The sequence below is a fragment of the Phalacrocorax carbo genome, chromosome 2, assembly GCF_963921805.1.
Source record: "Phalacrocorax carbo chromosome 2, bPhaCar2.1, whole genome shotgun sequence".
NCBI lineage: Eukaryota > Metazoa > Chordata > Aves > Suliformes > Phalacrocoracidae > Phalacrocorax > Phalacrocorax carbo.
Genome location: NC_087514.1, coordinates 52,462,518 through 52,489,740, shown reverse-complemented (window position 1 = coordinate 52,489,740; position 27,223 = coordinate 52,462,518). Strand labels below are relative to the sequence as shown.

At 36.6% G+C, this 27,223-nt stretch overlaps 1 protein-coding gene across 4 annotated transcripts in view; it reads left to right on the top strand.

The window, feature by feature from the left end:
* The window catches only part of MIB1 (MIB E3 ubiquitin protein ligase 1), an 86,293-nt gene extending 59,293 nt beyond the window's left edge, over nt 1-27,000 (top strand). The window contains exons 14-21 of one of the 4 annotated variants that reach the window (XM_064442887.1): nt 162-248; nt 3,038-3,166; nt 8,812-8,993; nt 10,283-10,475; nt 12,640-12,718; nt 14,300-14,413; nt 15,553-15,653; nt 20,840-27,000. In XM_064442887.1, the coding sequence (XP_064298957.1) occupies nt 162-248; nt 3,038-3,166; nt 8,812-8,993; nt 10,283-10,475; nt 12,640-12,718; nt 14,300-14,413; nt 15,553-15,653; nt 20,840-20,980 (1,026 nt within the window). In that variant the 3' untranslated portion in view covers nt 20,981-27,000. Of the gene's footprint in view, nt 1-161; nt 249-3,037; nt 3,200-8,811; nt 8,994-10,282; nt 10,476-12,639; nt 12,719-14,299; nt 14,414-15,552; nt 15,654-17,884; nt 18,848-20,839 lie in introns of those variants that run through there. The other 3 variants (XM_064442886.1, XM_064442885.1, XM_064442888.1) reach the window with 3 other exon arrangements.
* Nucleotides 27,001-27,223: the final 223 nt, after the last annotated feature.

Sequence of the window (27,223 nt, the reverse complement as noted above, 5' to 3'; positions counted from 1 at the left end):
ATCAACATCTGTACAGCAAATAAAGTATTTAATCCTTTTTGCTCTCAAATCTCCAAACTCGGAATCATATTCAGGGCTGTGTTCAGTGCCTTAATGGACTGCCTTGCCTGTAGATGAATTGCTGGGATGATAGTCCTCTAATGCTTTTGAATATCTTTCAGGGCAATGCTAACCTGGATATCCAGAATGTTAACCAGCAAACTGCTCTGCACCTTGCCGTTGAACGACAGCATACACAAATTGTTAGGGTAGGTATCTTATTTGCAGTAAGCCATATGGTTAATGGTGCTTGATTCAAGCTGATTGTAGCTGTTACGGCATGGGTACTTCTTGAACATTTAAAACATTATTTAACAACATGTAGCCATTGAATGTTGTATGATTAATTTTCATCAATTCTGAAACCTGCCGGCTTGCTCAGAAGGTCAGTCAGCAATATGAAGGACACTTCAGGAATGCTAAATTTTTGTCCATGTACATTATGGTATCTTTTATGTGGTTGCAAATTCCAGCATTCCTCCTTGCTAAGTAAGGGAGAATGTGTTCCTCTGTTACTTGTCTGAGTCTTGTGGTCCTGTAATGGGACCTTCAAATAGCCTTTTTTGATGCCTCTTGCTGTATGAGTAATTATTCTTGCTCATAGCTTTTGCAAATTTTAGCTAAGTGAAACATCTTTTATGAGTCTAACTAATTTTGAGTCTTCTAAGTGTGTAACTTGCCCTGTTCTTAGCTTGGGAGGGCTATAAGCAGTAACAGAAGTACCTTATCAGTGAAAGCAATGCTATTTCTGTTTTTTGGTCGCATGGTTGCGAAAGTTAATACTTCAGTTTAACAAAACTTAATTACTGGCAGGGGAAACAGGAGTCTGGCACAGTGTGCCCATTCTGGCCTGTGTGCACTGTCCATAGGGGATCTATGTGACTTAGTGTTTGGATTGCTAGCATGGGCTGTTGAGGCTCAGAGAAAGCACTCACAGCTGTAGGAGGTGTTCCCTATGAGTGAGTACATCAGCCTGGCCTTGGCCCTCTGCATAAATTTTATTTTGTCTTTGTAGAGTGAGAGTTGTATTATATTAAAAGCTGTCTCTTATTCAGGCCTACAGAGAATAGTCCCCACTATGCAGACCTATATCTGCAGTTCTGTTTAGTGTTATTTTGCTGTAAGGTTTCTCCATCTCCAAGGGTTGATGGATGTGATCCCATTACAGTGAAACATGTGATATGGCCCTATATCTGGAACTGCTTGCTACCAAAAGAATGGTTTCCTAGAGTCAGTGTCAGTTGCATCCTGCAAGCTATTTGGCAGCTATATTTGGTGAGCTCTTGTGCCCTTCTGGAACTGACATGGTACCTGGGAATACAATACTAATGTAGCAGATGAGCAGGAAGGTAGGCATGTAGAAGAGCTAGTATGTGTATTGGACTGATGTGCTTATAGCTGAGAATGTTTAAGTGAATGACCCTGTAGGGTATCCATACTTCAGAGTTGGATTAACTTTGAGAAGTCCTAAAATAACTTGTGCAGCCATGCAAAGAACATGTTGGCTCCATATTTCAAAATTAATTCCTATTGGGTACCTTCCAGGGCTGGGTTGTACCCTCAGGCATCTGTGGAATAGTGGTCAAAGGTAGCGGGGTTCTTTTAAAAGCCCTGCTGCCATGACAAAGGGTGGTGGTTTGCTTTTTTATTTTTATTTATATTTTTGCAAATGCTTTGAATTTTCATGGCAGCCAAGAATTCCAGGCTGCTTTGGAAAGAGTTATCTTATAGATTTTCTTCCAGGAGAAACTCTTAAACAATAAAAAGCTAGTGGCAGACACAAGATATGAATATGAGAAAGAAAAATTGAGCCAAAGTAACTCCATTTAGAGAGTGTAGGAGCTTGGGGGGGAGTATTGCTGCAAATGTTATATGGTTTTCTTGTGGAAGATAAGGTTGGGGAAGACAGTAAGCTGCAATCAATTACAGGCAGGTTATTTCCCTGAAAATTAAGTTTTGAATTCCTTTTAAGCTATTTTCCTTTTAGCCTTTTCTACAGTGTGAGATTCTTTGGTTGTGAGAGTCTGAGATCCTTGTAAGCATGCAGGTTCTGAATAGGGAGATCCCATTTCATATATTCCTGTTTCTAAGGTATGCCTTTTGTCTCTGCTGCTAATCCAAATTTTGCAGAATAGCAAAAAGTCAAAACTAAAGCTAAAACCTCAGCTGCTATCTACAGGTTTCTGAATAGTGACAATGGCAGGGTTTAATTTTTAGGGGCAATTGTTATTTGTCAGCATGTGTTGATTTGTTTAACAGCATATTTAAGAAAGTTCTGGTGCATCGAATTACAGAAGGGCTGTCTGCAAAGGCAATATGAATAGGAAGGCCTGTGAAGCCTTATGCTTGCTTTCATGTCATGTGACCTGGAACATGTGTCTAAAATTAGACTTAAAGATGAGTCTTACAGTTCATTCCTTTCCAAAGTGGTCTGAAACAATATTTAATAGTGTCAGTGGTTTTTATGTCTTCTGCTGAATAAGGATAAACCTAAGTATGGGCTTAGCTACTTTGCTAATGGGAGGATACTGGAAATTAAGTTGTAATGTGTAGCGCAGTGTGAAAGTGGTGATTTTTGAGGTCATTGAAACCTAATAGTAAAGGATATATACAGATTTAAAGTACTGCCCACTTGTTCTGTTTCTGACTTAGTAATATGTTACATTGTTTGTAGGCTATCCTGTAAGAATTAAAGGTTTTGGACAGCAGAAAGAATCCTCTGAAATAGCATCTCTTGCATCACTCCCTCAGAGCACAGGCAAGCATTAGGCTTCTGCTGAAATAAGCTTGATACTTGAAAGATAAATGCTTCAGCTGAGGGCTGAGCTCCAAGTATGGAAAACAAATCTAAATAAACTCAACTGTGTGTTGTAGCAAGATAAAAGAATAACCCTTTTGGATCCTCTAGGGCATCCTAAACCATAGTTTCACTGAAATTAGTTTTAAAAAGAATAAATAGCTTTTTTTGAGTTTTAATGTTGTTTCTCTCTTATTTCAGCTCTTAGTCCGTGCAGGTGCTAAGCTGGATATTCAGGATAAAGATGGGGATACTCCCCTGCATGAAGCCCTGAGACACCACACTCTGTCACAGCTCCGCCAACTCCAAGACATGCAAGATGTGGGCAAGGTAGATACTGCTTGGGAGCCATCAAAGAACACAGTAAATAAAATGCCTTTATTTATTCCTTTTTTTACTGCGCATTTGTCTCTTTATTTGTCTAGTTTGTCTAGTTCTGTACTGTTGACCTGGTTTTTGGCAGCATAAGTTTACATAGACATTCTGCATTAGACTGCAGTATAGGCAGAAATCGTTATATGTGGCTTTTCACATGTAGTCATTGTCTTTGTTAAAGAAAAATATGGGTTATTTAGTTGAAAATATTTCTGAGAATCTGTCTTCCATAGTGAATGTGTATGGCTGCCAAAAAATAAAAAGCAGCTTTTTAAAAAAGAGAACTAAACAGTATTACAGTACAGAATAAGACTAAAATTGTTTTCTGTGGTTCAACATCTTGCATGTCTTCGTAGCTTTAATTGTTTAGCTGCTTCTATAATGTTCTGAAAGTTTATTCTCTTAGAGCAAGGCATTCCTAATCTTTGTGTGTTTGTTATGTATCTTTCTGACAGAGTTCATTTCAGAAATTGTGCTGTAGTAAGGAAATAGTCAAACTCCAGGTAATAAGGGTCAAAATGGTTTATTGAAAAAAGAAACACTTAAACCAAAAAGCTGTGTGAACACCATATGCAAAAACAAAGATTATATTTTTGCTGATAGGCAAAGGAGAAATAAATTTTTGGGGTGATTGGGATTGAGAAAAACAAACAAATTTTGTCTTTAAATATTAAAGATGCATAACATAACAGTGAATCAGACTTGCTGAGTCATTAGTTACCTGTGTCATAATATTTTTTTCTAATTTTAACTGTGGGTGGGAAGTTTTTTGTATTTCATTCAAAAAAAAAAAACCCACCAACTTGATTAAAAACACTTGTTCAAAACAGTAATTCCTCTGTACAAGACGTGTTTTTCAGACTGGTTACTTAATCTAACTGAAATACGCTGGAATAAGCTTTGAAAAGAGCTTTAAAATATTGGCATATGTAAGAAAATGTTTGTGTCCTTTTAAATGAGGGGAGGAAAGCAGTTGTAGCTCAGCTGTTTCCATGATCTGAAATGGACTTTGTGAGACGTGGCCAAAATACTTTGTGTGCATGTATTTAACTGTGAAACAAATGAACAGGAGAGAAATACTTTTTCTTTGATTCAGCATTTCATAAATAGGTTTCTCTGTTACCCATCTTACTAGTGGCATCCCTAATGAAACTGGAGTTGTTGTGTTTTGAGTTTAACACAAGAAGTGGTTTTTTTTCTGCTACCCTTTTTACTTTTTGGGATTTTATGTTTCAAAGAATAAGTATTTCTTCTAGTTTCACTTGATATGTATCCTTGGTTAATAAAAAAAAAAACAAAACACTTTTGGTTTATTTCTATTAAAATAATAATTTTTTAAAGGGAGAGGGGGGAAGACACCACAACGGATAAACAAAAAAATTTCTGTATAACTGCATCTCTAATCACCTAAAAATGTTCTGATGTTTAAAAAAAATAAAATCACAATCAGCCAGTACCTCCTATATTAGCTTGATCAAACTATTGGTCATTTTTTTGCATTTTGTTTAGCTGCAGAGAAATTTTTTGCCTAACTAACAAATTTGGGGGGTTTAAGTGGTGTGGAGAAATGTGCCACAGAAAAGAGGTGAAAACTTGCTTTAATTTTATGTGGCAGCAACATAAGATGTGGCTGAAATGTAAAAGTTGGAGTAAATCCTGGCTAAAATATACCTGAAAAATCTTTAAGATGATGAGCAGATCAAATTATCTTGAAAATGTTGTTTTGTGGAGAATAGTAAATGACAGCAACACATGTACTTATCTACCTTTGTTTAAGTAAAGGTAATGTAAAAATGCTATAAACTATAGATTTTACCAGTAAAAACTTCTAATAGTAAGCCACCTTTAGCCCAAAATGGTATATCAAAAAAAAAAGACAGGACCTAGGCTACTAAAATATGTTGCGGGCATCTCAATCTTTAAAGCAATCCAAGGACACATTCATAATTTGTCTTATGTAGAATTGCAAATACAGGTGTTGGGTAAAAGAGGATAAATAGGATTAATAAGTTAATCTGGGAAACAGAAAGGCTTTCTTCTTGTGAATATGATGACTTATGTACAATTGATGGAATCAGTGCTTTTTGGATTAATTTTTAGTAATTCCTTTAAAGATTGGGAAAACATGTCAGATTCCTTTAGTCTACGTGATCACAAATCTGATAAATAAAACTGCAGTATTTCAAAGCTAGTTTTTGCTTGGCTAAATTTTAATTAACTTTGGACTGCTGTCCTGAACATACCAACTTACCGAGCCCTGTAGGGTACCTCTTTGTAATATAGTACTTCAACATATAATGTTTTGGGGGTTTTTTTCAGTTAAATAAACTGAAAAATAACAAAAATTTCACTTGCAGGATTTTACATGTTTTTCATATTTGATAATGTTGGTTGGACAGCAACTTCATTGTTACTTTTTGCTTTGAGCACGGTTTAAAATATGAAACTTTACTGATATCGTGAACTTATTTCATAAGTGAAATTATATGGAATGGGTTTTTGAGCATTGATTTTTAGTTGTTTCTTAATGTTGATTTAAGCTGTTGTAATAACTAAAACAATTTTTGTCTGGTTTCCTCAGCTGTCTTTTGATAGACTATTTAAAATGCATGTAGTGAACAATCTTGGTAGTACACAAAAGGCCTACATATTTTAGGTATCAATCTGAAAAAGATTTCTGTGTTCGAGTGATATGAGCAGTGGACCCCATTTTTTTAAAATAATTTTGAAGTTTTTCATCCAGCACATTGCATTGATTATACAGCTGGGAGGAGGAGAAATTTTCTGAAGTACAGTCACCACCACCACAAAAAACGTAATTTAATTTGCTTTATTACAGATGCAGTATTCCTTGGTCTATGGTACTTTATAATAAAAAGAAATGTATTATTCCCCAGGCTCATTTAGTGTAATTCCTTTTAATATCGGTATCTTTCAGACCCTTAAAATGCTTTTAAGGTTCAAAATTAGGCTGTCACCTAAATCCTGACTTAAACTAAAGAAATTCTGATGGAAGACAGTTAGGTGTTTACAGCTTCAAAGATAGCTCAGTGTTTACAGTTACTTAAATGATATTTATACTGTTTGTGTGGATTTCACTGAGTCTTCTCTCACAGGTGAACTGTGTGTGACTGGCTGTGTGGCATCTCAGGGCTAGCACCCTCCAGAGGAGGCTTGCTGCAGCTGTACTAGGCCTTATGACATAATGGGGTTTTTTGTGCATGGGTTGGTGTTTTCGTTTTTGCTTGGTTTTTTTAATATCTCGATTCTCAAGCATTGGAACAGGCTGCCCAGAGACGTGGTGGAGTCATACTTGGAGGTGTTAAAAAAAAAAAACCACCATGTAGATGTGGCACTTTGGGACTTGGTTTAGGAGGCATGGGGGTGTTGGGTTGACGGTTGGACTTGATGATCTTAGAGCTCTTTTCCAACCTTAATGACTCTATGATTCTGTGTGCCTGAAATGTTGTGGACTACAGAGAAGTGTCATGGGATGCAGTGTTGTCTTGGTGTTTTTAAAGCACACAGAGGCATTTTAGGACTTGAGGTTTTCTTGAATAAGGTTGATGACTGTTCCAGGTGGAGAAGCCAGTCTTGGCATAGTCTATATCTACACCGAGTGAAGCAAACTATCCTGTTAGCTGTGTTTGGTTTTCCTCTTGGAGACATAAAAGCTTTTTCGTTCAGGAACAGCTCAGAGGTGCAGGTGTGGATGGTAAGAGAACTCTTGTCGCAGCAAGTAAGAAAGGACTACAGCAAATTGTTCAGTGTAGGCATACCTTCAAAAAGTCTACTCTGCCAACCTCAGGGCAAATCAGCTTTCACTGGGCGTTGTGCTACCTTGGCTGGAGTACTGACATGGTCCAAGGTATTTTGACTGAAGCTAGATAAAAATCTCTGCTTCACTTCAGCCAGAGCTGTAATTGAGGTGCAGAAAAATGGTCTGAATTTGTTAACAAAAATCTTCTGTGATCTGAGCATCGCAAAAAAATTTCTCTCCATAATTTACTGGTTTTCCTGGTATGAAGTCTGTCAAGCTGTACTGTTCTTTCCTGATCACAGGGAAGAATGCAGGACCATGAGCATCTCTGCATTAATGAAGTGACCTTCAAGAGTCTTGTAGCACCTCAGTAATACTTATTGATATGAGAACTCCTGACTAGCAAAAAACTTTAGAGACTGAGGGTTACAAAAATTACTTCCCTAGGAAACTGGGTGGCTGTAAGATGGAAGGATAATCTTGCAGTTACCAAGGCAGAGTAAAGACTTCTAATACTTCATATGCTGCAAGACATGGACCCAAACCAAGCCTTTTTCTTCATAAGTCACCTCTAAGGGAAGGGGGAAATAACTGGAGCGATTTTGAAAACGGTTTTCTTTGTAGTTCAGACTTCAAGATACGCAGCCTTTAGGGCTACAGTGACAGGTATCTGGTATTTTAATTTTATTCCTATATCCTGTTTTGTCTAAAATAGCACATCTAGTTCTTTAAATACAAAATGGTTGTTAACCCAGCCAAAATTAAGTCGTTTTTAGGGGTGATACTTGACACCCAGCTTTTAGACCAAACGCAGGGGTAGGTTGTACAAAATGAAAGGAGCATGGAAAGATATGCATCAGTCAAGTTGGGCACTTAAACCAATTCATGGGAAAGAGGTGCATACAAAATCCTACCTCTATTCTAGTGTCAAAGCCTTTATAGTTCTGGAATTCAGCACTTAGCTCCAATTCAAGGAGTTTTATCCCAGCTGTGCCAAAGCTGTTCATTTGAATATAGTCTAGTGTAGTTTGCTGAGGGATGCCAGCAGTTTAACATTATATGTAGTCTGCATTATACTTAGGCATTTTATCTGATCAAGCTTTGATACACAAAGATGTTGGAGCAGGCCCAGAATGCTCCAGAGTAGGTGAATCCTCTCCTTGCTGGGCTATGGTTGTGAGCCTTCTCTCTTTATTTTTCTAGCTGGCCCTGTGAATGGTGCCTAGTAGGCATGCTAGTACAGAAATACAGTAATAATCGTAAAAGGGTGAAGGACCATTACGTGACTAGGACAGGCATGTGAATTTAAATCCTTCCAGGCTGAGAAGGCAACTGAAATCAAGTCCTCCTTGGACAGGTGCTTTACTCGCTAGACTAAATGTAAGTGTGCATTCACTTCTCTGCTCAACTACATCTCAACTACTTGTACCTCACTACAAGTGAGGTGGGAGTAGCATTATGTTCGATCTCAGCAATTTCAGTATACTTTGAGTGTATTCTGAGTATACCTATTAGAACTTTGCCCTTTATGGTGCTTCTGTAGAAGGACAGCTATTTCACAAGTTGAGTATAGGTGTGCAGGAGATTGGTTCAATAGCTGAACTCTTCCCTGCTGTATTTTAGTTCCTTAAAGGAAAGTTGACTATAGTTGACTCAAAATTAAGCAGCCACACAATTGTTTTGATTTTAGTTCTAGAGGCGCTTCCTTGAGCTTACAGATTTGTACGCGTGTGTGTGTGTATGTATGTGTGTGCGCATGTCAAGTAGTTTTCCTTTAGCCAGACTACTCCTAATGGTTTAGGGAGTCTCTCAAGTTGCTTACATGTTTGTTTCCTTTCAGTTAATAATGGGACTTGGCACTCAGGGAGCAGAGAAGAAGAGTGCAGCATCTATTGCCTGCTTCCTGGCAGCCAACGGAGCTGACCTCAGCATTCGTAATAAGAAGGGTCAGTCTCCTCTCGACCTCTGCCCTGATCCTAGTCTCTGCAAAGCATTGGCTAAATGTCACAAAGAAAAAGTCAGGTTTGTATATTCCTAAAATATGCAGTTTCCAAATCTCTTCTTTCTGTAGATTAACTGATGTTTTTAAAACATTGTGCCTTTATTAGCAACAGTGTTAAAACATACAAGATTTTTCTTGACTTTTAATTAATTCTTGATATTCTATTGTTATATAATAATATATATGTTCTTACATACCCATTGAATCCTGTACACGAATACATTAGTTGAAACTTACACAAGTCTTACAGGACTTTCATACACGTTAATATGGGACGGAGGAGATCGGCAAGGTGCAGGTGGAGGCTGGTAGAACTTCAAACCATCCCGAGAGGGGGCAGAATCACTGAAAGAATAACTAAGCATTGGGACAGGCTATCAGGGAGGTTGTGAAGTCTGTCTGTGCAAGTTTTGAAGACTGGAATGGGCAAAGCCAGTATAACCTGACATGAATTCAGCGTTGACCCTGCTTTGAGCAGGTGGCTTCCTGAGTACCTGTCAACCTGAATTACTGCATGATTCTGTAAAAGAGGAAGGAAGGGGTAGGTCTGATGTCTCAGAAGCACTTCTCTAGAAATTGTGATTTCAGTGAAATGTCATGTTATCAAGTGCATGCAGCATGAGAAGTTTCAGCTTGCTACTTGTCTTAGTTGTGTTCCCACCGTTGGCTTACATGATTCTCATCCTTAATTCTGGTATGGAAATCAAAAGTGTACTTTCAAAACGTCATGAAGAGACTGTTTTTGTTGTTGCTGTACTTGTGTGTAAGGTGCTTATTTCCTTCAGGCTCTTTGTCTGTGTCTGTCTCGGCCTTACCCCCGTGGCTGTTGTTTCTCACCACCTTTTATGGGCTTGCGAGGGCTGTAGGCATGAGCTGGTTAGGTTCAACACGTGCTCCCTCTGCTGGGTGAGCAGCAGCATAGGACAAAGATCCGAGGTGAACTCACTGCGTCAGTTCGGGGGCTCTAGTGCCTGTCGTTTGCTAAGTATTGGAAGTATATTCAAGATTACTGTGTTAAGCTGTGCAGTTCTGAATCTACAGGGTATATGTCTATTAATAAAGTAAACTCTTAGGATGGGAGGGAAGGGCTTTTTGTGTTCACAAGGTGCTACTTGTGTGGATTTCTGACCATGTGATCTTGCACTCTGGTGTCAGCTGTACGTTTGGGAAAATGCGGTTTGGATTGCTTTATGATGTACACTGATACCTGAATGCATACGAGTATGTAGGTAAACAGCTAATTGTGCATTTTAACTTACGAATTTTTAAAATTCTTGAAAGTAAGTTTGACTGCAATGTTCCTTTGTAGTGGTCAGGTTGGTTCCCGAAGTCCATCTATGATCAACAATGATTCTGAAACTTTAGAAGAATGTATGGTGTGTTCAGATATGAAGAGAGATACTCTGTTTGGCCCGTGTGGACACATTGCCACGTGTTCTCTGTGCTCGCCACGGGTGAAAAAATGCCTCATCTGTAAAGAACAAGTTCAGTCTAGGACAAAGGTAAAAACTTCCAAAGTTTATTGGTTCTCTTTCTGGTTTTAATGGCAAAGTAAAAAGAGAGGTGAAGTAAAAATGTAGTGTATTAAGTGGTGTTCTGTCTTACAGGTATCTCACTGGACGGAATTAATTTTGCATCATAGTGATATCTTGTCCCAACATTGTATGTTACTCTTTTCTGTTGCTCGTACTCATGTCCTACCTGCTCCTCATTGTCTTTATTGTTCACGTTCCTAATACAGTTACCTGAGGATGCTTTATTTAAATAGATTCCCCTACCCCCGGTATTTATTTTTCCATATTAAGATAAATTTCTAAATTTCTGCTTTCCTGAAGTATAATTTCCTTCAGTAATGTTCAGTTCTTCTGAGTTCTTTTATTCCTTAGGGCTGCTTGGAAAGATGATTTGTCTGTAAATTGAGTTAGTTAATATGTGCTTGTTTTTGAAGTTGTTAACTACTTCCAGCTTTCACCTTCTCTTTCTTTGGAATAATGAATTTCATTATGCTGTTTTTCTCCTTCAGAATATCAACCAGTTATGCCCTCTTTTGGGGGCTTAATCCCAGTAAGGTCCTCAGGTTTCTGAAATGGTTGGTCCCAAGGAATTGTGACTGGGTGCATTCCCATTGTTTTTCTGTATGAGTATTCTTTTATTCCCTATAATCACCAAGTCTTGTCCTTGTGTTGCTTTTTGGCTGGTAAAAAACCAGACCTCACCCCCACCCCCCCACCCCCAAAAAAGAAACCCAACACCCACCCAAAACCAAACCCCAAACAAAACAAAAAGACCAAGACAAAAAAACCCCAACAACTCATGTTCCACACAGGTTTTCTGATCTGTAGAAAACCCATTCTATTCTTTTTATCTTTTTCCAAACACATTTGACTATTCCACTTTTCTGGTTTTGGTTTGGTTTTTTAATCTCTACCTCAGAGTAAATATAGGAATTGTAAATATGAATTTGTACTGGTTTTACTATTCACTCTTTTTCTTTTTTCTTGTACTGTTCACTGTTCTTCAATGCATATTTTCAAAGGCCGAAAGGTAACATAGTGTGAGCTTCTTTTCTCTAGACTTCCTTTATAGTCAATGAAAAGGATCTGCCACTGGGTGATTCAAGGCAGCAAAGTAAGGCTTCTACTTCCACTCATCTATCTCAAGAAGCTAATTTATGGAAATTAGCTTTCCCAGGTGAAAGCTAACCTTTGTGGATAACCTACCTTTGATCTCTTTTGTTAAAAGAGAGTGGAATATCTGTTCAGTACTTCTCTTATGCTCTTTTATATGAAAACTATGGTAAGATCTGCAAGGTTAAGAAATTAATGAACCTGGCAAGCAGTTCTGTGAACTGGAGGAGGTGGTCCAGGCCAGTATGAATGGAGTGGTATGTGGCGTCTATGGCCATGCTGTACATACAGTTCATCACATTAACGGGCTTGAGAAACCCTAACCCAGAGTGTTAAGAGTTTACTATAACAATCTCTTATAAGTGAATTTCATAGAATCATAGAATAGTTTGGGTTGGAAGGGACCTTTAAAGGTCATCTAGTCCAACCACCCTGCAGTGAGCAGAGACATACTGAACTAGATCAGGTTGCTCAGAGCCCTGTCCAAGTGGTTGTCCAGGGATGTGGCATCTACCACCTCTCTGGGCAACCTATTCCAATGTTTCACCACCCTCACCGTAAAAAAATTCTTCCTTATATCTAGCCTGAATCTACGCTCTTTAAAACCGTTACCCCTTGTCCTATCGCTATAGGCCCTACCAAAAACGTCTGTCCCCATCTTTCTTAGAAGCCCCCTTTAAGTACTGAAAGGCTGCTATCAGGTCTCCCTGGAGCCTTCTCTTCAGGCTAAACAGTTCCAATTTAAGTATATACGGTAGGAGAAAAGAATAAAGAAATAAAGAAAAAGAAACATACTGTCTTAGCTGCTTCTCTGTGCCTATCAATGTACTGAACGTACAAATATTGCCAGCAAAATATCTGTTCTTGGAAGTCAGTACGATAACTCATTGAAGTTGCATTTTGAGGTACTGAATTAGTTAAAATAAGTAGGTGGACCTTCTTAAAGTCCAAGTGCCTTGCCGAAGAGAGTGTAAAAGCAAATTAATGTAGAGAGCAAGAGATAAATTTTTCTCATATATGTGTTCATTGTTCTTTACAGATTGAAGAATGTGTAGTATGTTCAGACAAAAAGGCAGCAGTGCTTTTCCAGCCTTGTGGTCATATGTGTGCCTGTGAGAGTAAGTAAACTTGGCGGAAATGCTTTTTGAAGTAATCTTGAACCAGAATGTTTTTAATCAGATTGATAAAAGCTCATTAGTAATCTGACTTCAGGTCCCCATACCTGTCTGGTGTAAGTCTGGTGTGATAGTCGGAATTTTGGCATTATTTAGCATGCTGGTAATGAAATATTGGCAGGACAAACTGGAGATTTTACGTTCAGAAAGCAAGTGCTCTTCCATCTTAATTATTTAATCTGAGCAAGCCTATTCACAATTATAGAAGCCGTCTGTATATCATTAAAACATCTGAGGTAATTAGAATTAAATTTATTGTTGCCTTGCAGTTTTTTGGGGCATTCGAGTGGAAATGGTGTTATAAAAGAATATTTTAAATATTAAAATGCTTCTTTACAAATATACAGATTTGCACAAGGGCTACATTTTTCCCTAAAAGACACATCATATATCATTGCAAAGAGTACCAGTTGTTATTCACTCTTATTTATCTTGTATAGCAAAAAAGATGTAAATCTCCAGTTTTTTGTTTTTTATTTTCTTCGAGTATATGTGGATTAGAATGCAGCCATCACCTTGTCACCAGACATTTCAGGGCTTTGTTGAAGGGTCATTTGTGTAGTCAAGAGCAGTCCTTGTTGCTGAGGATCTACATAAGAGGGAAGGTAGTCATTCCCATAAGTAACTTCTTACTTGATCTTGCTAAAGAAGTCTGGTTTCTTCCTCTGTTCTGGCTGAGATACCTGGTATTGAATGCCTGACTTAACAGTTTTCCTGATCTGGCCTCTTTTAGTGTCTGCAGTTGAAAGACAGTGAGAGGAGATTTTTTTTTTTAATTAGTTTCCCAGGAAGAGGACAGCAAAAAGATTGATTGCTGTGGTGAAGGATTTCAGCAGTGCAATACACATCACCAAGTCTAAGCTATAAAAAGGACAGCAAAAGGCTTAACAGATGCAGATGATTTCTTTCCAGATTATTTTCTGGACATCTTGTCCAAGGAGGATGTGAGAGAGTCTTCAAATTTGTGTAATTTATAGGACCCACTATATTGATTCACAGTAACCTGCAGCATTTATGAGGCATAATCATTTGCCTTTTGTAGAGTTACAGCCTCCTTTGTAGGATTATATCAAAAGATACAGGTTTACTCTTTCAAGGATAAGGAACCAGACCTGTTTGCCCCTGGAGCATTAGGACAGTAAGTGAGATTCTTTGTCCTAATGAAAAAAGTGGGTGGTCAAGAAATTCTTGGAAACTCTGGTCTCAGATGTGTGTGATTTTTATTTTTAACTTCTGTAATTCTTGTGGAGTAGACAGCCATTTGGAGAAAGAGGAACCTGCTTGCTTGGAATATGTTAAAAGAAGATAAAACAGAATTGGTTTACTTTTGAATCCCAAACAAGACATTGTTTCTAGGTGTGATCTGCAGAAAATATGTGAAGATGAACACAAGTAGTTATTTGTATTATAAGCATCTATTATGGCATTGTTATATGGTTACTGTGAATAAACAAGCTCATGCATAGGAAAGAAGAAAAATGAAATAGCAGGATTCTGAGTTGATTTATTTCTCTGTCCTCTCAGATTGTGCCAGTTTGATGAAGAAATGTGTACAGTGTCGGGCAGTGGTTGAGAGAAGAGTGCCTTTCATAATGTGCTGCGGAGGGAAAGGTACAGAAGATACCACTGATGATATTTGTGAGTGACTCCAAAACCCATACTCGTTCCCAATCCTCCACCAACTTCTTATTCTCATTCTTTTAAATGACCCAAATATTTCCTCTGTTTTTAAAGACAAGTTTAATAAAAACAGTGTTAAGCCAGGTATCCACTTGCTGTTTGCATTACTTTTGACATCAGTACTAGCAGACGCAATGGTAACACCAGTCATTAACTGGTCAACTAAAGGATTGCTTCCAGCATCCAGAGTGGAAGCTGAATTGTACTTGACTTTTTGGCTACCTGTTTGTGTCCTATGAAGCAAAAGCTGAAGATTGTAATTGTGCAAATGGGCAAATAAATGTATTTTTTTACTTCTGGAACTCTCTGATAAGGAATGGTAAATACTTTGCGTCCCGGTACAAGCAGCTTTCATGACAGATTGTTCAGTTTTACATCTCTTGCTTTGTCTAGTTTTAAGCTTCTTGTGAATTCTCTGAATAACTTCTAATAATAATTGTATTTACTCTGTGTGTGTAATGCAGTGTTTGAATTGAGTTTATGTGAATTGGAATATTATGTCATTATTGTCATATTGTTCTTAGATAAATATAAAAATAACCCTTAAAATCAGGTTTTTAATACACTGGAAATTTAAAATTTGTCACTTGAAATACTTCTCAGTTTTTCTGTTTCTTATAATAACATTGGTTCCCAGATCAGTCAAATACAGCAATATTAATCTGAGCTTGTTCAAATTCTGAACTAACTACTTCAAAGATGCTTGTGCAGTTTTGAACACCAAATAGAATTGACTGTGTAGATAAAAAGTCTCTTCAGTGTGAAAGGATTTGGCTTTATTTTTTAGGTGTGCAAAGAAATTTACTGCAGGAATGTCACTTGTAGATAAGAACTTGGAGAACTTTACAGGGATACAGGCATTTTGAGCATCATTATTGAGGAAATATTTGTCAAAGAAGCGTTGCGACTACACTCAAAGGAGTTCTTTAGGAATTGAGCTGCAGTGATGCCATAGGGAATTTAATTAGATTATCATATATGTTTGACTAACATTACTTCATGAAATGGAACAACTGTAGTTAGTACACTGGAAATAATTATTCCTTTTTCACTAGATTGATGCATAATCATGTATCTTTATTTCTTCTAAATTACAGCAAGTGGAAACATTCCAGTTTTGCAGAAAGACAAAGACAACACCAATGTTAATGCAGATGTACAGAAGCTGCAGCAGCAGTTGCAAGACATCAAGGAACAGGTAAAAGTGCTGGACAAAAATTTTATGGACCTCTAAAATAATTTTAAAAACTAATGCATCTTCTGTTATTTAAAAGAAAATGACATGTTGAAATGCATCAGTTCTTAAATTTTAGTTAACCAAAATTTTTGTGTGTGATGTGGTTTGTATGTCTTCTATGTACAGGCTTAAAAAAAACAACCACAAAATCAAGCAGCCATGTTAGATAACCTGTCTATTAGAGCATCTGTGTTGGTGTGACTTAAAAAGGATGCTCTGCCCAGTCAGTATGTTCTCTGCCTGTTCAGCTGACCTGAGTGTATAGGTACATCAGAATCTGTTTTCACACAACAGTAATAAAAGTAGATATGCTTCACTATTCTGTATCTTCCTGAATCCTTACTTGTCACTTCATGAACTGCCTTTGAACAATGGCTGGCAGTTACCTGTTGTATGAAGACTGTAGTTTATGTACTCTGCAAAAAATGGTGTGGTTGCAAAAATAAAATCTTTGAAAGTACTGTACATGTAATTTGAATATTTGGAGTACAAGTGATAAGGTTTGTCTTTTTGTAATTATGCATAGTGTTTGCAAGAGGAAATATTGGCTATAGATTGTATTGATTGTTCATGGGTTAAGTTACATGCAATTTAGAAACCTAATGAAAACCAAATACTGATCTTTCAGATGAACTGGCAGTTACCTATTTAAATTTGTTACACCTGTAAGTCTGGTTCCTCTAGGAAGAGCTTAAGTTGTTGTCTACATGCAGAACTTTCCTGTCTTAAGTTGCTAAATTGTTTCCTTGCTTTTGCATCTGAACAAAGAAAAACTTGATTTTGAGGTTTTTCAGCAGCAAAGGACCTGGGGTTATCTGACTGTATGAACTTATGCTCTTAGGACCCTGATAACGTGATTTCTGGCTTCCCTATGTATAACACAATTGGAAGAAACTTTTCATGGATACAGGAAACCAAGAAGTGTTCTTACTGTATTCCTTGCCTTTTCCTCTTGTAGGCTTAGAGCAGTCAGTAATACTTCAGTGATGGCAGCATCGCATCTAGTCCTGGTAGTTGTTGCTCTCAGCTGTTCATGTGCGTGAAAGTTGAGACTAAAGTGTTTAAACAGCCGGTTCTAGGGCCCATATCTCTAAATGCCTTAAATCTGGGAACTGATACACTGTCAGGTTTTAACCTCAGTGGCATATCTGTGAAGAGCTATTTCTGTCATACGGAGACTTGGCTAACACCCCGGTAATATAAATTCAAATATCAGATTCAAAACAGATTCCTGTGTAGTTTTTGTCTGTAAAAGAACATGCAGATTAAAAATTGTCATTTGAAAATCTCATGCCTCTCTTGACGATAACATCTGAAGATGTCAGAGATATCTAGAAACTCAACACCTACTATTTAACTTCTGTTTTAACATTGGATGAAAAGAATAAGGTTACTGCTTTTACATTTAAAAATGATACAGGCAAAACATGCTGATGAGTGCCTAAATGCAAATAATCTGTTTTCTTCAGATGTATTTTTTTATTTTCTGATTACTGTAGGAGTTTGTAAAAGATTGGAGTTTGTTTTGGTATGCTAATACTCTTATGTGTAGGGATATGAAGGGAAAACTATTTTGTTAGTTTTTCTCCTTGATTAGATTAGATCTGTTTTTTTTCAGTTTTCCTTAGGTGCTCTTTTATTCTTAACAGTTTTGTCTTACCTTTGGGATTTGCTAGCCAGAAGCTTTCTAATACCAGAAAGCTATGCTATGTTAGGGAGAAGAGAGCGATTACTTTATACTTATATATGTATTTTCTGGTTTTCGTATTTGCAGTAGTAAGAAAGACCTAATACCAGAATGCTTGGAGAATTTAAGCGCACTCTTTTGCTTTGAAATGCCCTTTTGTCCAATCATTTACTTTAAATTGGTATAAAACTGAAGATTGTTCAATGCTTCTGACTAGAAAGAAGGTGGTTCTGGTCATTCTTGTGTACATCTCAGCATGAGAATCTCTCATGTTTTCCTTAGTGTCTCTTCTGCTTAGTCTTGTGACAGGGTAAGTTGTGTATCATACTTGTGAGTAGTGAGTTGGATTTGATTAAAATTAGTAATCTAATCTTTTAAATTTGTGCTTGAAATGATGCACAGCATTCCACTATAATTGCATATTCTTTTGATTTGTGCTTTTAACAGTTCAGTCATCACATTACACTGACATTTTTGTACTTAAAATTAATTTGTTCTCTTTCAGCAGGTATAATCCTATGTTTCAACTCATACCTTCAATGATTATCTAATATGTTAGTGCAGCAAGCTTTTAAAACCATTTCTGGTGCCAAGCTGAAGTGATGCTGATGTCAACAGAATCTCCCACATCTGATGACCACACCATTCTTCAGGGATTCCCTGAATGTGAACCCTTTTGACTGTAATTGCAAAATCTTCACTCCATTTCATACATAATCACCATCATCTGTCTAATATCTTATGTATGTTCCTTCACCATACTTACATCACTTTCTTCCGCCTTAAAAATAAATTTATTTTGTCACTGTGCACCTGTATATTGTTGGAAAAACTGTTTTTTGTAATGAGGAATTGATATTTCAAGAAGTTTAAACACCTCGTTAGTGGTAAAAATCAATTTGAATTGCAAACCCAATTATACTTAAAGGTACAATGAGCACTTTTTCCGACTACTTTTACTTATCTGAAGAAGTAATTCTCACATAGAACAGGTATAGTGCCTTTTTATACCATTCGTTTTCCTTTGAAAGATGGGAGTCAGATGTTTAATGCAGATAAAAAAAGTAGAGTGGTTTTATGCAGAGAGCATTCTAACATACTAACAGTACAACAGAAACAGAACGGCTTATTTGCTGCTGCTGCGGCACAGATTGGGTATAAGGCATCCAGTGAACTTTCTTCCACTGTAGAAGCACATATAAGCTGGTGGTTAAGTAATTAATGCCTCTTGAAAGTTGGATAAAACTGAGTTTTTCAGGCTGTATCCCACTTGGAAACTGCTGAATAAATCAAAAATCCTTGTCAGAATAGAATTGCATAGCAAACAGGAATTTTGATTGTTCCTGCCAGCTGAATTCCCCTACTGTATGAAGTAACTTAAATGTTAAAATAATATCTTATTAAGAAATTTAACAGCTAATGTATTTTAAATACTCTGCATTTGTACAAAGCAGGAGAAATTGGGCAATTTGCTAATACTGCATGCAATTGAAGACAAGATGTATAAAATTAAAATGTTAGGATTTCTGTGCTTCACTGAATGAAATAATCAGAAGTAATGGTGTTTGAACAGACTTTACTTTTTTATAATTTCTGAGTCCTTTTATGGATATTTTCCTTTTCAAATGATGGTGTGGCATCTGGAGAGAAACAGACCCTTGTAACTTCACTAATCTGACATTATGTTTAGGCACAAAGGCAAATAATTAAACTAAAAACTTAGAATAAAGGCTGCCAGTTTTTTCTGCAAAGATAAAATTCAGGTTTTCTTTGTCAGTCCTTTGTCAAAGAACATCATGTCAATACTATCAGGTTATAGACACTTGTCACAGGACAGCTGTGTATATTCATTGGAAATAACTGTTTCATTGGTATTCTAAGACGGTAGGTTATTGCCCCATTGGGATGAGAAGGTGATGACTTGGTGTGAATGGAAAAAGAGCAGGACTGACAGACAGTTGGTCCTTTGCAATTTTTTAGTTTGAGTTTTGTATACGTACTGTGGCAATTCTGACAAAGCTGGAGCACAGCATTTTTGGGAAGAGTGAAGGGTTGTTTGGTTTCTTCTAAACATAAGTTGACATAAGGTTTTACCTGGAAGTTTTCCATTCCTGCTAGCCCATTATACTGGTATCCTGGAGATTAAAATAGGCATTTGGCCAGATTCCATGCCAATTTAAACTCTGTGTAAGCAGACTGATGGTGAATTTTTTTGGTCTTCAGCTAAGCTATCATAGGAAGTAATATCTGTTGATTCCATAGAAAGTACGCTTTAATATTATACTGAATAGGGTTCGTGCTATGCATTCTCTCTGTCATGAGATGAACAAACTGAACTAAACACCCAATGATGAGTATGGAAACAAATCACAGGTGCAAGGTGGTGATAAAATGAATTTGCATTTGAAATATGAGCCCTGTCAGTGTTTCATATTATATATGAGATCAACACTTAAGTTAGATATGAGCAGTGTGTCTCAGATCTGAGGGCATCTTATATTTGATTTGTTGGACTTTAGAATGGTCTTAACAATTATCTGTTATACTATCTATTCATTTACTAACCTTTGATAAAATGTTATAAGTTAAATTCTAACATAGCTGCAGTATGTTTATGGTGAAGGAACATGCCTTACCAAAACTTCAATTTCTATATGTGGCAAGAGGTCAAGGACATTGTTCTTTAGTGGCTTGGTACAAAATTAATTTTTCTGTTGAAGAACTTTAGGAGATCTTTTTTTGGGCAATGGCTGTCACTTTAATATTCAGCAATTAAAACTGATTTTAAAAGTTTGCTGTGCTACTGTTATGACTGAAGGTCACAGATTTATTGAATTGTTCTTCATTTGAAACTTGAGGTGCTGTTTTGGTTGAATAACTAGATATCTACCATGAACAAAGGCTGGAATTACCAGTATTAAATCTTTACATATAATATTGATTATGCAGCATTTTTTACTTCTGTATGTGTTCGGTGCTTGGTGGTTAAAGGTAAGTATATGAATGGCTAGGTAGCCTGAGAAGAAATTCGTAAATCATTACCCAATCACTGCGCACTTCAGGCTGTTTGTGGTGTTTGTTTCCTGGAAGATTACATGACATAAAGGGGAACATTGTCTTAATGTTGCAAACTTGGGTGATGATACTGAAAATGTGATGTTAGCCAACTACTGGATTGTCTTACTTAAAGGGATTATATTTGGAAAAAAGCTACATAGGGTTTTTTTAATGTCATGATGGGGTAGGGAAAAAAACCTACTATTTTAAGTCAATGTGAAATAAAAATGTGACTTTAAAAAAAAATTTAGTTTCCAGGTTAGTGGCTGGGTTGTGCTGTGGCAATGATCTGCTATGCTTAAGATGGCATATTTATTGTTAAAATTCAGTAATTTATCTATTGCGTATTAGATACTGTATCACTACTGCCATTGACTATGTAACCTGTCAAAATCTTTTACAGACTATGTGTCCTGTCTGTTTGGACCGTCTGAAGAATATGATATTTCTCTGTGGCCACGGAACATGTCAACTTTGTGGAGACCGAATGAGTGAATGCCCTATATGCCGCAAGGCAATTGAACGAAGGATCCTTTTGTATTAAGTAGTGGAACCAGTGTCTTTTATTAGCTTATGAAATAGTGAGGACATTTTGATGATTTAAATCTCTAAGTTTGAAAGGCAGTAAAGGGTTCTAATGAAAACATTTCTAATACTGTAGCACAGGTTCATTACACGGTAATTGTTTAAAGACTGTGAACACACCAAATAAGAGAACAGTATTTGAACAGTCAGCTTTTAGCTTTACTCATAAAAACCATCTAAGCCTGAAGCTAATTTAAAGCAGACTTTTTAAATTTTCTCTCTGTTGTCTTCTTCCCCTTAAAGTTTAAAGGGACAATCTTATTTTGGTTTTGTTCATGTTTTTTAATCTATGTATTGGGTGTCAAGTGATGTAAGGGTGTTTTTTTTATATTGTCAGTTAATATCAAATATAAATATTTAGGATTTGTTTGTTCTGTGCTTTTCTGGAGAAAGTTGAAATTTCCTGTGACAGTTAGGATTCACAATAATTTCTGTCTTGAAAAAAACAATAATGCAAAATCAATACGAAGTGTATACACAGTAGTAATAAATTTACTATTCCCACAAGATCAGGCCTCAAAATACAATGTTAAGGTAATTCTAACTTTATCATGCCCTTTGTTCCTGGGGATGGGTTGGGAAGAAAACAGTAAAAAGAAAAATCTAGTTTAGAAACATTATGTTCCCAAAACTGTACTAAAGTCTAACAGGTTCAAGCTAACTTAAACAGTGACCTTCTTAATTCTACTAGTCACATATTTTTGTATGGAGTTGCTTTTAACTTGACTGGAAAGGAAAACACTCAAACAATAGGTCAGTTATCCATTTCAGATGAGTGAATTTGATCGGTTGTAGAAGAACATTATATATATGTGGGGCCGTTTAAAAATTCCAGGTCTACGAATTTGGAAAAACTAGACATTTTGCGATTTTGCAAAATTTCCTCTCTTAAATTGGTTTTATTGTCTCCAGGCAAACAATGTCAACAGCAAAAGAAAAGATTTAATATTGCTTATTCATCTAAGTTGGGTGTTAACAGAACTTACCTGTGAACATCACTGGGTAATACTGCAAATGAAGATACTGCTGGCAGAGCAGTGAATTTTGTGAGCCATGCCTAGGTGAGTTGAAGTTGGCTGAAGGACTTAGCTGTCACTAATGTGACAGAGGTGTTCCTGACCCCAAAAATACTGCTCTCAGGATCTGCAAACTATTAACGTTTTGCTAACAAGTACATCTTTCCATCTCTTTGGATGGAAGAAAGTATGCTGATATAAGGATCTCTTATAGCTCAAAGAAACGTGTGCTTACTCCTAAGCAATTGGCAGTTTGAGTACATAGTTCATGTAGCCTTTTGCCATTGTGCAGACTTCATTTGGATGTGCTCTTGCAGAACAATAAAGAAATCCATGCTGGAGTCACTTAGGTGCCTTACTTTCAGCTAAGATTAATTTCTCACTCTGTTCTCACTGTGTATGTCAAATGTGGGACAAGGGATAGTTCAGGGGAAGATCCAAGATCCAAGGCATAAAGTTGTGATCTCTTCAGGTAAATTGATCTGTCTTTTGAAGCTTATGTTGATATGCCTGAATTGTGCAAACATTGGCCAAAGTCTCAGAAGAATGTTACTAGTAAACTGTAAAGATAGATGAGCTTTCAACCAGTAAGGTTTAAACACTGAGCGGAGTTTTCCAGAAAGCAAGTACAGTGATATATTGGAAAAAATATATGTAGAGTGGCTTTTAACACAGAGTGATGTAATACATAGCCTTTCTATAGGCATCCTTATTCCTGATCCAGAATTGCAAATGTTTGTCGTTCTTTTCAGTAATTTCTTCATTGGACACAATCTCCATCTGGAGTCAGTATAGTAGTCGGTTTTGGTTTTGTATACTAGTAGTCATCTGTTCTCAGATAATCTCTGTATCTGCCTTCTTGGCCAAATGAAATAGCCCTCCCTTTTCTTGCTTCTTGGGTCCCTATTCTAAAATACCAAAACTTCAAGGAGCTTTGGAAAGTTATTTATAAAAGGTTTTTTTCTCAGTTCCTTTCACTATCTCCACTTAAGCTCTGAGTGCACCTGAGTGTTCACCGCAATTTTCATTTGGCCAACATGCATGTCACTAAGGCTGATTTTTTTGTAGCATGTTTGACAGCTGAACTTTCTATAGTAGCCTTCAGTTTCCTGTCAGTCTTCCTCTAAAAATAATTTTATAATAGGATGTGCCGTTTGACAATCCATTCTGAGTTTTCACCTGTAATGCATCAGATCTGTACCTCGGTTTCCTCTGGTTCTGGTAGACATATTTTGAATATTGTGTCCTATTTATTATTCAATGAGACCTCTCTAAACTGTTGTCAGCACAAAGGCAGGGTGGGTTTGTTCTTGATAATGCAGGTCAAAACTGAAACCTCAATATAGCAGTTGGCATTTTCCTAATTCTTTTGCACTGGAACAAGCCAGGATTAAAGTATTCTAACCTGGCATCAATTGAATAATTCAGCTGAGCAAGAATGGACCTAAAGCATCTTGGGTGGGAAATTGGGGTTGAATGTTAAATACTCCTTGTCTGCAGGGGGCCTGTATTGTAGCATAGGTAAGTGCTCTGTTAGGCTTGTACTTTTCAACAGAGGAGCTGTAAGTTACTTTAGAACACTTAATACTTGGATGCCATCACAGTCCTATGGAACTAGAGACTGAAGGTGTAGCTATAGGAGCAGCTGTAGTTTTCTATAACGTCACACCAGATGTGTGTGACAGCATACAAGTTTTGACTGGACTCATTCGGCAATGCTGGGTGCCACAAAAAACAGCTGAATTAGAAAAACTGGGTAAGCTAACAAGATGCTTAAATTAATATAGGCCTCTTATTAACAGGTGAAAGAGCTGTATCTTGTGTTGCAAAGGCTACACAGTGCTTGCCGTTCAAAAAACTTAATGAAGAAAAATGCAAATCCAATATCACTTATGTAAATGAGACATTTAGATTCACACGCTGTCTTTGGATTCTGATGTAGAAGGTGAAGTAGTGTTGTTGAGGGAGCTCGTAAGTTCACTCACTCAATTTAGTGAAAATGAGAGAAAAATCAGTAAGGCATTTATTTGTAATAGACTGTAAAATCATAAAATGTTTGAGTTGCAAGCTTTGTTTGATGATTATCCCCCAGTATTTAATAGCAGTTCTGAAATTAAAATAAATATCTCAATTTGTTTCTTGAAACAATCAAGAAAGCACCATATAATATCTACTGTTTAGATGTGAGGTATGCTCAGATGTTAAGAAAAAGACTTCTCATTTCTCTCCAGTTAGTAAAATACATAAACAGTCACATCAGTACCCAGTGATGTAAAATATAAAGACACCCTAAGAGGCTAAGAAAATATGCTAAATAGTTGTAGCTTGTTAACTTCTATATAACTATGTTTGCCTTTTTTCCCCAAAACCTACTGTCTACCACTGACTATACCCCAAGCTCATATGGTACTTCTCAAAATTTGGGCTATTATTACCTACTTCACATTTGTTGAAATACTGTGTACTTGTATGTTGGGGTTTGGAGGAATCCTTTTTGCTGAAATACTGAATATACAGATACTCAAAAGTTACTCTGGGAAGAGAATAAACAAGTTAGTAAATGCGGAAGTTTGGTTAGGAGGTGGTGTTCTTAACTTGGACTGGGTGAGGGTATAGCAGATTTGCACAAGTACTTGTGCCTTGTTAGTATAGTCTTACAATTGGTATTTTAGCTTCTTTTAAAGATGTGAAATGGTCTTTTAAAAATCTGATTTAAGTACTTATTGTGTAGATATTTTCTAGAGATGGAAGTTTTATGTGTGCCTAATTGTTTTTAGCAGTGTTAATTGCCATTTGTGTAAACACTAAATTGTTTGAAGAAGCTGCTTTGAGCTAGTGATCTAAGCTTCCTCTACAAAATTAAATGTCAGAAACTTAATTTTACTCTTCCAGTAGCAGCTGGCGAACTGAAGAGCCTATCCTGTTCTTTGTGATGCATGGGTCAAGTTTTCACTTAAAACCCCAACAATACCACAGCCTAACTTTTAGCAGTGCTACCTCCTTTCTGTCAAAATAGTGAATTCTTCTCTAGTTCTTTGTTCTTTGTCTTTAGGACAGGATAGGGAACACATCAGTTTTGTTTTGCTTCATCCGTTTTGCTGTCTGAATACATTGCAAAGATTTTTTTTAATAGACTGTATAAATTACGTACAGTAGAAGTATGTGATTTGCCACAATGTACATTGTATATCATTCTTGCAGAAGTTGCTGAAATTTGTACTATTGTCTTTTTATGCATTTCATAACTTGTTTGTGTTGACAAAGCAAAACTTGTTATCCACAGAAGTTCTGGTGGGTGCCATTTTTATAGCTAAGCCTGTGGTAAATACTAAGGTTCTGACTCAGGGCTTTTTAACAACTTAAACATGTTCACAGTATTCTTCAGCACATCTTGGAGAATATTAAAGATTTAATGACTGTACAGTGCCTTGATAGAACTATCGAATGGGCAGCAGCCATAGAGTTCTTACAGAATGCAAGTATCTTTTGAACCCGGTTAATGAGTTGATGTTAATGTAATTGTGATACCCCTGACATGGATTTATAAACTTGTATATACTTTCTGTAAAGGAAAATGGGCAACTTTAGGTATTGTTAAGCTTTCTGAAAGTTGTTTGTTACACCAGTTATGGGGGTCTGAAGGGTGTAGTATTCCAATTTACAGAAGCAGCATTTGTGGCAAAGACAGCTGATAAGATGTTCTGTATGTGACTTTTTAGTGTGAGGGGAGAGGTCATTGTATAAACAAACATGTAAAAAATACCTGCTTTACTCTGGCCCAGTAGGTCTTTTATGAGAGAGAGAAATAATTGGCAACAAATCTTTATGTTTGCATGCCATTTCATAGTTACAAGAATTTAAGTCTCCTTGTGAGCTTTTAGGAAGTACTGTTTGTCCCAAGCCTGGTGTCTTCATGAATGCCAACTGTTCACATTAGAAAAAAGGTTTTACTGAACCACAGGAATATTTCTGCTTTTGTTAAAACCAACTTTGTTATTTTCAGTAAATTGTAGATTTTGACATGACTGTTCATTGGAGAAATTTAAAGTTGTCTGTGTGAATATAGTGGATATCTGTATGCAGATAGCATTATATAATTGCTTTCATTAAAACTGCTTAGCAAGGTCTAAGCTTTTCAAAGGAAATGCTAATGTACTGTATGGTTAATAAAAGTTATTATGTAAGATGCATACTGACTTTTTCAAAAGCTTTGATTTAAAAGTGTAATTGGACTGAATTAATACTAATTTTGGTGCACACACCATTGTGAAGGGAGTGGTGGCTCATTTGACTTTCTCCTTTTTAGTAGCAATGATGTTGGATGTCACCACAGAGTTAGAAAATTGTATACCTGAACAAATGTTTGGTAACGCTGTTGACATATAATGTTCAAAAGCGCATCAGGCTTTATTTATTGAGAAAGTTTGCAATCCAAACTTCCAACAACTCTGGTTCTTTATAATGTGTCCTTGAAGAGTGAGTTTGTAGCAACATCAGAAATGCAGCATGCCTTTGAATCTCCCAGATACTCAAGTATTGTTTAAGCAGCCCAGCAAAAGTATGAAGTGCGGCTTATGGTGTAACAACAAAAAGGTTGATTTTAAATTATCTATGACATATGTGCAAATTTTTCTATAAATATGCAGTTCATAATACTGATTAGAGCTGCTGTTAAGTTTATGTTGGACTCTGGGTTTACTTATAATTGAATGGCCTTTACAGATCTGGCTACATGCATGTGATAATTAAAAAAATCTCCTGCCAGCTAGAGTAACTCCCATATTCTGAGACAAGAGTTGCTGCATCACAGTTTCTACTTTTAGGATTCAATTTAGTGGATGCATTCTAAAATAAGTGTAATGAAAGGCAAGAAAAACAACCAGTTTTTTGGATTAGTGTTTTAATTTATCAGAGTGTACAAGTGAAAAAAGAATTGACAGAATAAAAAGGTTGTTGCTCTCTTTCTCAGTTTCTTTTCATTTTTCCAGATTTCTTCAACTTTGGTTTCTGTGATATGTCTATATGTAAACATAATATTTTCAGATATCTTTTTTTAACCTTTTATTTTAAAATCATGGCAAATTGTCAAAATACATTTTAAATAGCCACTTGTTCTTTGCTTTGGCACTTACAAGCTGTTCATGTACTTTTCCATACCTGTTCACTGAAAGCGATGGGAACAGCAT